An 11149-nucleotide genomic window follows, 5' to 3' on the forward strand; every position below is an offset into this window, starting at 1 on the left:
CGTGTATCTAACATGTTAGTTGAATTTCCCCGCTGTGCAACTAATAAATTCCATCTAATCTCATCTAAATCTATATCTTATTTTGTTTATTATCATTTATTATCATTTTTTGCTCTTATATTTGCGGAGTTATATTGACTTTTGGTAAAGTATTACAAATTATTGATGCGTTTTAAATGATGTCATTAATCTTTTTCTCGATTATTAAGGTCATTGTCTCAGAATAATACCAAATAATTATATTCACTATTGTTACACAGCCCCTCACATCAATGCCGTTATATGATGTGGCATTTTATTTATTTATTTATTTATTTCCCATTTCGCCTTCGATGTAGTGAGCAGGTGTGACCAGCAGGGGGAGGCCGCGTCTCACGAACTGAGCGACAGTATCCTCCAAATGACAGCTCCGGGCCGCACTCTCACTCTTTCCGGGGTCCGCACCGCATGTCTGCTGGACTTGTTGAGTTGATGGGTCGCCGTTAGAGAACGTCCAGTTTCCCTTTTCTGCACTTCTCCTTCTCTCCCTCGTCGAGCCACGTCGAGAGGGCGCGCGAGCCTGCCTCCTGGATTACAGCTCACTTTTGCAACAGCTAACAGCTAAAGAGTTAGCCTCGGCCACCGCCAGGTAACGTTCAAAGCGTCGGGATTTCTCCCGCGGTTAAGTGCTTTAACTGATAAAGTTACTTTTACGAACAATAAATCGGCGCGCAGACACTCGCTCAGGCAGGAACTGCGCTGTTTGTTGGGGCTTTGTTAGCAACACGTCAACACATTTGACGTAGACGTGTAGTGGAGCTGGCTGGGAAGTTTGTCCTCGGAACTGTTTTAACCCGCTAAAATATGAAGCGTTACAACGCTACATGCTTTTCTATACTGTGGTAAAACACAATGACGTTAGCGTTTGAATTCATTTTCACTCTTATTGTGTTGCTATGTTTAGTCACGTGACTGTTTGCCCATGACATCTGGGTAAAGTGAGATGGGATTTAACGTCGCAGACACGAATGTCCAAAACGACTGGTTTCTTCCCATCTAGGTGTTTTTATAGCACGCAGATAAGGATATCGATGAGGATGGTGGTTTGTTTGTGGATCACGGAGCAGGAAACTGGACTGTCAGAAATGGGTTTATCGTTATGCAAACCTACCTTGCAGGCTAAACAACTTGATGCAGTAAATCTTATCAGCTGAACTGCACTTGTGAAGTGTTGTTGGTCCTGATGGGAAAAAGTTGCCTCTCAGGTTCAGCAGGGCTGCAACGACTAATCGATTTGTCGCCACCTGCCGAGGCTCCAGGGCCATCTGCACAACACACTGTTCTAACCACATTTTGAGCAATTAAAATATTTAGTTTGAATCGGGTATGACAGCTAGTCGACTCGTCTTTAGGTAGTCATGGCTAATTCACTGTCAACGTGGTTGTAATCTAATATATGACTTGTGTTTATTTCAGTTTACATACATGTTTCCGACTGTTTACAACACTTTAATCACAATAATCTGTTTGTCGACATGTGCACCTGTAAATTCAATTATTGTTTAGCTCGTCGGTGACTAGTCGACTAGATAAGTTTGTTGTTAGTTGTAGGTGTGTTGAAGTGTTTTAGTAATTAAATAATTAATAATTGACTCTTTATTTAACTTAAAAATCCAGCTGATCCAAATTGAGTCTTTGTGAAAGATGGCATCGGCATCAAAACAACTTTTGGTAATCTGCTTTCTATCTGTTTCCAGGTATGTCTGATGTTAGTCTTGAGGCCGAGTCGCAGAAGACCTCACCAGAGGACTCTGAGGTGGATTATAAGGAGGCGGAAGAAACAGAGGAGAGTTTGAGTGAGGATGTGGAGCAGGATCGCGGCAGTCTAGAAGATGATGGGCTGTATGACGTTGATATAAACAGTGAGGAAGAAGAAGAGGTTGTTCAGGAGGAAGAGAAGGGCATTCAGAGCGAGAGAGCGGTGTTGGAATGTGACGCCGCACATGTGACAAACGGTGTTGAGAATGTAGGACGTGAGGAGAATCGCCATGTTGACGCTGAAGCACCGAGAGATGAAAGGGCCGATTCTCCGTCAAAGGTGATATTTAGTATCATTTTGGGAATTGCTGCCTCCTCTTCATCCACACTGCCATAGTTTTCTTTATGAATCCTTGGGAATAAGTGGCCCTCTGTGTCCATGCTGCTACTTGCCAGAGTTTTTGTGTGACATGGACACAGCTCACAGATGCCATGCTGGCAGCGCATGTGAAGCCACTTGTGGTCAGCACGGAGCAGGATGGACACGAGACGAAGTCAAAAATCAAACAAAACACATTTTGAAATCAAAACCTGGCAGTGTGGATTCAGACCGAGTGTGTTTCTGTGGCGCACTCCGAGCTTGATTTGTTGTCTTGGTGGTGGTGGGCTCCTCTCTGCAGCTGATGCAGAACCAATCAAAGCTGTAGCCTGTTGGGTTCTTTCCCTGTGTTGTCTGGAGTCTGCTTTGCTCGAGGTCTTTTTTTTTTTTTGTGGCTTCATGCTCAATCATATCGTGATGTGTGGTCTTATGCTGAGACACGCTTCCTTGAACCTCATTCTGTGACGTCACAGTCGCTACATGAATGTTCTGCCAGCCTTTTGCTGCAACCTCTGATCATCTTCAACCTTTACTATCAAGCCAGCAGATTTACGCCCCTGTCCTTTGACCTGATATTCATTCAATGGTCATTTTCCCCCAACAAACTTTTATTTTGTTTTATGGAGGCTAATATGATTGCAAAAAATATTGCAACCAAAATGATTTCATTTTAAGTTTTTTTAATCCAGAAAACTATTGACATGTTTTCCTAGAAATACACCATGTTATTAGTTTAAGGTAGAGAGCCACTGTGCCTCTGCAGCAGGAAATAAATTATAGAGTATTTTTTTTCACCACAGTCGCACGAAATGAGATGTATTGCAGTGATTCGGTGGTGTGTTGTTTTTGCTGTTTGAACTGTCAGCACCGAACTTAACCATGTTGGGACATTTGAATGCCCTCACAGAACACCACCAAATCAGAGTTCATTTAGCTTCGTCCATTATATATTTATGAATTTAACAAAAAAACGGACGCTCGATTATAACAGAATGCAGAAAAATAAGGGACACTCCTGGCAACACTCGCTCGTGACTCGTGTTCGTTTAATAAGGGATGCTTCATTTAACATTAAAATGCAGGATGATGGGTGGCACCACTTCATATGCACCTGTAAAGTTTAACTTCTCTTAATGATAACTTGAGCGTGAACTTTTTATTGCTTTACAAGTGCTGCGCTGTAGCTATTATTCGCTTCCTTCCAGCAGGACGTGGTGTTCATGAATGTATTGTGTCTGTTCAGTCACTCAGATTGTGTTTAGGATCAAATGACTTCTAGTGTTGTCACAACTGAATTTCCCCACTTCTTTGAGTGACAGTTGTCAAGAACGCTGTGTTTTTATGTGTTTGTATTTGCTGCATGTTTTTCTGGATTCCTTGATCGTCAGGCGAACGGTGTCATGTCACCTCTTGTCCGCTCACGTAATCGAATTACTTCCCCTTCTCCTGTGTGCTGAGCATAATGAGCGATGACTTCTGCTGTTCGCTTAATCAGCTCCGTTGGGGCAGAGCCCCGTCCCCTGGTGACTTGCTTCAGAAGTGGTTCTCACATTAGCGTGTTTGTCCTGTGGTAAATGCAGATGTGTAGACACACCGGATCAAAGCTCAATCTGGTTCACCTGTTCGGCCCTCATGCAGGTGTCATATGCCCTTTAAAGTATTGACGTGTTTGTCACATGACATGGCATTTAGAGTCACACACTGCTGTCATGGAGCTTGACTGAAGTTCAGCGAGTCTGTTGTGGGCTGATCTGCAACAGGAAAAGCTCCAGAACAACTTTACATCTTTTTTACATTAGGTGCCAGTGTTTTTAACTCTTTGAGAACACTCCTTTGCCAATGAGAAAATAGTCTGCGATTAGATAGCATGGATAGTATATTTAGATGGTATATAAAGTATATAATGGGAGTATTTTATTGGTCGATGATGAAGGGCTGATATCGCAGTGAAACATGAGGAAGAGTCTGCAGTAATGTCTGCCTTTGGTGTTATCATCAGGGATTTAGATTAGGATTGGATCTCTGCTTGAGATGTTGGATGAAAAGTCGAATCATTGTTACAACGGTTAAACGTCTAGTTTTGGAAACGTTAACCTACTTTTGGCTGCCACAGTGAAACCACTCTGACTAGATCTAGTTACTCTGGTCTGGAAAGCATTTGCATTATTTAGACGACAGCCCGGTCCGTGCGTGTCTCTTCTAGAGACTGAAATAACACTTGACGGCACTTGATCAAGTGTTTCAGGAGAATGTTGTTAGACAACTTCATTTATTCTGTAGCCGCCCAGGAGTGACCCAAATCGAACTCTTTCTGTCTCATCGTGTCACAAAGCATGGCGTGTAAAATGCAACTTTGATCGGTTCAAAGACTGCTGTCGTAAATTGAATGCTGGTCGATCTGCCGCAGATCTCTTGTCATTGTTTCACTTGACAATAAAGACAAGTGAGAGTTTTAACTCCTCCCTGTCATCCACAAAGCTTTCATAATGGCTATTATATTCTCTTGGACTTTTTCTTCGAAACGAAACATGAGTGTATTCTGGGTGACACAGAAAGCTGAGGTCATTTTCCTCCACTGGCTTTTCCTTTTCCAGCCTTCATCCTTCAATTATGGCTTGTGAAATGTTTCAAACCTGTGAGCCAAACTTTTAAAGCAATGATACTTACAGTATTTTTCAACCATGTTTTTTTTCAGACCCTAAATATCAGCTTCCATTTATCTTGTTTTTTTGTGCTTTGTATTTTACGTCTGCGCTCTCCCTCTGAAATCAACTGCAAACAAATGAAATGATTCCTGAAATCAAACATTATTTTCCGCTGCTCTCTTCAGTGAATTACCAGTGTGGATCTGGAGGCGAGGTCCACTAAGAGGCAGTCAGCAGCTAAAGTTATGCTTTTTGTTAACTCCCAGGAAGAAATTACAATGGCTGAAGAGTTCCACAGAAGTTCGGCCGCCGAGATCCCAGTCACAAGCAATGGAGACCTGGAGCAGAACCCAGAGTCTGTTTTCAACAGGGTGAGCCTTTTTTATTTACAGAGTAAAAAGAATATTTTACATTCAAATGGAATGCTATTACTGAGATGTAGGATTTCTCGCCACTAATATTCTTCCTTATCTTTTTAAATGTTATTAAATTCCGTTCTTGTTACTGTTTGGAGACCAGGAACTGCAGTAGAACAGTTTGACGTAAGAGAGATTTGAGCTCAAGTGCATGCTGGTTCTTCCCCGGAGACTCCTCCCACCATATCCAAATGAACTTTGAACCGAGCATATAGAAAAGCCCGTCTCAAGTCTAGATATATAATGATTAAACTACTGTCATTGAGTTTGAATACATGTGTTATGTTAATTTGTAGTTTTTAAATTACGACTCTTAATAATTAATAATACTCTTTTCAGTATTTGTTGGGTGTATGTAGAGTATGTGTCATTACATATGTAACTCTACTTTTTAAATAATATGTTTTCCCTTAGACTGTAGTCCTGTGCTCAGATGTTTCTTTTTATATAGAAAATAGATATTTTGCGACATTTTATTGTGCTTTTAGATCCCAATAAATATATTTTTATTGTCATTTTTACATATGCGATTGTAACTTTGTTTTCTTATACCTGTACATGATCATTTTCACCAGAAATTTGTTGTGTAGTTGAGAATTTAACACTAAGATAGATGCTATATGAAATAATTAGAGGATAAAATATGCCCTTTATTTAATAGCAATGTGTCATCATGATTACAACATCCTTAGTATTTTTTCTCTGAATTTAGTCCCATAATTTCCCATCATGTTAATGTTCTGTCAGTATAAAGTGTCTGGAGCTGGGGGGACCTTATAAATATGGCTGGCGACAGTTGAGTGACTTGCTCTCCTCCACATTGGATTTTCCCCTCCCAGGAATCGTACTCCGGTGCGCCAGCAGCCCTGAACTTCTCTGACGCTTGTGTAACTTCCAGTAACTTTGCTTCAACAACAGAGGGCATCATTGAGTCAGGACCGTTCAAAGGTAAGCGCTCATCATGGCCTTTGAATAGCTCATCATTTGTTGTGTCTCTAATTCCACTCAGATATTTAGATTGAAGTCATTTGAATGTAAAAAGCCGGAAGTCCGGGTCAGTTTAATGTGCCGCTCCTGAGCTCCTTCATGTCTGTTTCATCATCATGTCCCCTTTCGAATGCTAATAAAAAATCTCCCCTTGGAGGCTTGAGTCATTGTCGCCATGGAGATGCTATTTACCCTGGCGGAGGTAAACTTTTGTTTGGCCACACACTCGTCTTTGCTCATGGAAAGAGACGGTGTGATTTAAAGGAAATTGACATCAATGAGAAATCCCGCCGTAATTTAGGGAGGCGGCGCAGCCGGCAAAATATACGACCGAGTGATGACTGTGAATATCTCTCAGGTTCAACAAGCCTGCCCACGTCTCCTGTGGCGCCCGTAGCTCCCAGCTCGGCTGTTGCCAGCCGCTTGGCGCGCTCTCACAGCGAGGGTGAGACAGGTACCACCGGCAGCGCTGCCAGCAGAAGCCGGAATTAGCACGACCTCATCCGTCACATCACTGAGGAAATTAACCTTTCTCTCTGCTCTGCTAACTCGCACCAGCGCACCTCTGTCTCTCCTGTTGTTGTCGTCGTACTTTTTGGGCCTGATTCTCTGCGGAGCTGACTGGCTGCTTGATTGTTGGGAACATGAGCCTAAAATATTTATTTTTTAGGTGGAAATAATCTGTATTTATATTATTACAGTGGTTTGAAAGACATCACTTTCTTACCCATTTTAAAATGTGTCTTCTCCCCTACTAAAACCAAAAAAAAAATCACTTCCTGTTCTCCTGCTGATCTAGCTTTCACTGGAATAATCCATGAACCTAACTCAAGTTGTTCTTGTGACATCAGTGTGAGTCAGTGAAACTTCGTTTTACGCAGGAGCAGCGAAGCCAGCGCCGGACAGTGGAGCCATGGTTCTTGCCGATGACCTGAAGAGTCCCGCCATGGAGAAACTGGAGCTTGTGAGAAAGTGGAGCATCAACACGTACAAAGTAATTGTCCTGATTTATCTCCAGTTCCTTCAGCTGTCAGTGTGTTAGTGCCGCTCTTTATCCCCTCGCTGTTCATGAGGTTGCCACTGTACCTCAAACTGACACCGATGTTAGCTTGAACGTTGAGTTTACAGCGTCTGTCCTAAACCCCGATCCTGAACCAGTAACTCTCCGCTGTCACGACGGGTTGTTTGAAATGGCTTAAATCTCAGCGTCTCCCCTCTGCAGTGCACCAGGCAGATCCTGTCGGAGAAGCTGGGTCGGGGCTCGAGGACCGTGGATCTGGAGCTGGAGACCCAAATCGAAGTCCTCCGCGACAACAGGAGGAAGTACCAACATGTCATCAAGCTGGCTCAGACGCTGGCCAATCAGCTGTCGCAAATCATGCAGACGCAGCAGCAGCTCGGCGAAGCCTTCGCAGACCTCAGTCTGAAGACCCCTGAACTCCACGTGAGCACATGGAATCTGATTTGCTGGTCATTTATGGAGTCAATCTAAATGGAAGTTTGGTGCAGGAGGAGTTTGGCTACAACGCTTCCACGCAAAAGCTTTTGTCTAAAAACGGAGAGGCACTGCTGGGCGCCATCAACTTTTTCATCTCCAGCGTGGACACGCTGGTGGACAAGACAATCGAGGACACCATGATGAACATCAAGCAGTACGAAAGCGCAAGGTTTGGTCAGCCTTTCAGTCCCGACGCCGTCAGAACATTCTGATTTACTGGCCACTTTCCTCCGCAGGGTGGAGTACGACGCGTACAGAACCGATCTGGAGGAGCTGAACTTGGGCCCGCGGGACGGCAGCACCATGCCGAAGATCGAGTATTCCCAGCAGCAGTTCCAGATTCACCGCGAGAAGTACGAGAGGATGAGGAACAATGTCTCGGTCAAGCTCAAGTTCCTGGAGGAGAACAAGGTTGGTGAGGTGTTTGAAGGGCTACTTTTTTATTTCTAGTGGATACCTCCATTTCTATTTGCAAATGTGTGGGGAGATCTTGGCTGGTTTCTTCTCTGAAGTCTTACCGTGAGTTTCTCTGTCCTATCGCAGGTGAAGGTCTTACACAACCAGCTGACCCTCTTCCACAATGCCATCGCAGCGTACTACGCTGGAAACCAGCAGCAGCTGGAACAAACGCTCAAGCAGTTCCACATCAAGTTGAAAATGCCAGGAGGAGACACTCCGTCCTGGCTGGAGGAGCGCTAACACTCCAGGCCTCAACCCACCAGCCTCCGTCTCATGCTTCGTTGTGGCATCCAGAAACCCCCCGGCAACCCCTCTGAACTCTGCTCTGACCTTCTGGCTAGTGACGGTTACATTCGTAAAGGAAGGAAACAGTCTCCTTGATCTTTTCAGAAACACATTTTTTATGCTGTTTGAGGAAACAGTTTGCTGCAAAAACACAAATTTGGAAATGCCTTTTCTACTCCAGCGAATGAATGTTGTGTCCCAGCACGGCAGACCACTGCCACTTCCTCACCACGTGTTTACAAAGCAACTCCTGTCACCTTTCTTGATCTTTAATCTTGTAATGGCAACGATTTGCATTCCACTTTATTGGCCACAATTCTGCTTGTGATGCCTGAACGACAGCAGCCGACTAACAAACGCCTGTCATGCATTCTTCTTCAATAACTGCCCTCGTGTCAGATGATTTCTTCACATATCTATATCCCAGAAAACAAAACATCCTCCTAACCTAGATGGCTGGTTTGTCAAATGCTCATGACAACTGCATGACGACTTCTGCTGATAAGCATATGCATATCAAGACAGAAGTTACTGATGGTCACATTCAAAATAAAACAAGAAGAATCATGTTTAAAGATGAAGAGGATGGCAACACTTTACAGCCAGCAGTGACACCCCTCTTTATTTTGGGTGCAGAAATGTCTTTGCTTTGTGATGTCGCAGAAACATGGACAAATGTTGCTAGCTACATTTGCACTACGTAGGTATGACCACCTTTATTCTTGTGTACTGGCGAGCCGGATGTCTTAGAAAACGCCTTTCAGATATTGTTGTCCACTCCAAATGGTCGCCGTGGACGACGTGAGCAAAAGATGTAGTGGTTTGAAATTGTAAGTCAGTTTTGAGAGTGTGTGTCCTGGAGGTAACTGTTTGGAGCCACAAACCAGTCGCTCATTCTCAACTACCATTGTTTCCCAACGTTTGTCCGATGGCTTCAATCTAATGGAGCATTGGGGATTCAGTGGTCAAGTTGTGGTTCAAATCCTCACATGCTATTTAGTCATGTTTGGACGTCTCGCCCGGTGACACCGACCTCCAGCAGCCGTGAAGACAATCTCCTTCACCTTGAACTCACACTACACTTCCTTTTGTCCGTATCATCACACATCTGACTCTCAGCTGTAACTTCCATCTGTTGTGATACTTTCATATGCAACTGTACTTCCCCGTGTCTCCACATCCAAGCTCCTCCCATTCGTGTGGCGGCATGTGGTTGACCAAGCACCAGCCTTGAGTGATGATGTGCCTTGAATTTGTCGTCTCTTTTCAAACATATGTTCCATATTTCGACTCCACATCACCAAACACTCCAGAACATATGTATCTGTATTGCACATGTTTATGCACATCTGAGTGTAATTGGAGTATTTATCATGGCGGAACTGATCCGAACCAAAATGTGAGGAACTTGAAATATATAGATATATAAACCAGTCTCCACTCCAAGAGTTGCTGAGATTCCATATCTCAAAGTATATTTTTCCAAGAGGAACTTTTATGTCTTCTGTTTGTTGGCTTGTATTTTTCTTAAGGCGGAGTGTGTTTGTTGTACAACAATCTGATGGTTCTTTTCTGGAATAGAAGGATTTATATTTGTAACGGACCATTCTGAACTGTAGAATAGCAGCCCAATGGGATCATTGAGGAAATGGAAAAATAAAAAAGATGGGTGGCTTCGTGTTTAAATGTGGTGAAGCATAGCATTTGTTTACTAAATACTTCCATAATCTTCCAAATCTTTCCACATTTGGCTTTATTTTCTGAATACTTTTATCTGTCTCATGTTTTCATCAGTTTCTCATGCATTCCCTTTTCTGAAAATATTGTATTTATTTTTACTTTTTTTGGACATTTTGGAGAGATTAGTTATTTTAACAAAAATAATTTGATGCCATTTATAATGTATAATGCCCATATTCCATTTAAAGTTGACAATATCAATTCCCCCCAAATACTGAAAATAATATTGGCCTAATAAATGTTATGTTATAATAAGCTAGTTGACATTTGTGCTACATATATCTCAGACAGTATATATTTATTTTCACTACTCCCTATAGAAGTACAAGTGTAACTCACCCACCCGACCTCCTACTTTCCTAATTTCCTCCTACTATTTTCCTACTTTCATATATATATATATATATATATATATATATATATACACACAGAGACACACACAATGCTGTTGTAAAGCTTTATCTGATCCACCTGCAGGAACTCTTAACTTGTTCTGCAGCATCTGTTCTTCAAGGAATGAACCTGAATGTTGTGTATCATTTTGGGGGGAAATAAATATTCCTGCTCTCTGACAATGTGATGTTTTTGTCTGTTTTTTTCCCCCTGTATTCCCTATAGAGTTGTATTTCTGATGCTGCGACATGAAGATTTCTTCATGCATTGAAAGTCAAGACTAACTCCAGTTAAAACAGGTGGGAACATTTTGACTTTAGAAACATAACATACAATTGAATCCCAAATCTTCTTCTTCCTTGCGACTCTAGAGACCAGTCATGGGTTTTAAAGGTTTCCTCACGCCGCACTGCTGAACGCCTTGTATGCCGAATGGTAACAAAGTAACGTGTGAGGACCAGAACTAAAGGTCCGTCTTTCCCTCTGACATCGTAGTTATATTTTTATAATCCTCTGTTAGTTTTCTTTTTTTGTATGACTGTTTATACAGTTACATTCTTTGAACAATATTTGGATTTTAATCCAACTTATATTGTCAGAATGATTTTCT

General features: G+C 42.5%; 1 protein-coding gene across 4 annotated transcripts; it reads left to right on the plus strand.

Moving 5' to 3' along the window:
- The first annotated feature begins 374 nt into the window (after window positions 1-374).
- arfip1 (ADP-ribosylation factor interacting protein 1 (arfaptin 1)) lies at window positions 375-10717 on the plus strand. 4 transcript variants are annotated; one of them, XM_053857241.1, is made up of 10 exons: window positions 375-628; window positions 1737-2077; window positions 5028-5132; window positions 6017-6125; window positions 6523-6618; window positions 7046-7158; window positions 7387-7608; window positions 7674-7831; window positions 7899-8073; window positions 8206-10717. In XM_053857241.1, exons 2-10 carry the CDS (start codon window positions 1739-1741, stop codon window positions 8359-8361), a joined length of 1473 nt encoding a protein of 490 aa, XP_053713216.1. In that variant the 5' UTR covers window positions 375-628; window positions 1737-1738; the 3' UTR covers window positions 8362-10717. The 4 variants fall into 4 exon arrangements, with proteins under 4 accessions (XP_053713216.1, XP_053713217.1, XP_053713218.1 ...); XM_053857242.1 differs by having other exon boundaries at window positions 6523-6609; XM_053857243.1 differs by lacking the exon at window positions 6523-6618.
- The last annotated feature ends 432 nt before the right edge of the window (window positions 10718-11149 follow it).

The sequence above is a fragment of the Synchiropus splendidus genome, chromosome 2 (assembly GCF_027744825.2).
Source record: "Synchiropus splendidus isolate RoL2022-P1 chromosome 2, RoL_Sspl_1.0, whole genome shotgun sequence".
In the NCBI taxonomy this organism is placed as follows: Eukaryota; Metazoa; Chordata; class Actinopteri; order Syngnathiformes; family Callionymidae; genus Synchiropus; species Synchiropus splendidus.

What these genes read in the sequence shown, in the direction of transcription:
- arfip1 (XM_053857241.1), top strand. Translation starts at nt 1,739, where the DNA reads ATGTCTGATGTTAGTCTTGAGGCCGAGTCGCAGAAGACCTCACCAGAG. An exon ending in TGAGTCAGGACCGTTCAAAG is followed by an intron (nt 6,126 to 6,522) that starts GTAAGCGCTCAT and finishes AATATCTCTCAG; the next exon opens with GTTCAACAAGCCTGCCCACG. An exon ending in TCACAGCGAGGGTGAGACAG is followed by an intron (nt 6,619 to 7,045) that starts GTACCACCGGCA and finishes CGTTTTACGCAG; the next exon opens with GAGCAGCGAAGCCAGCGCCG.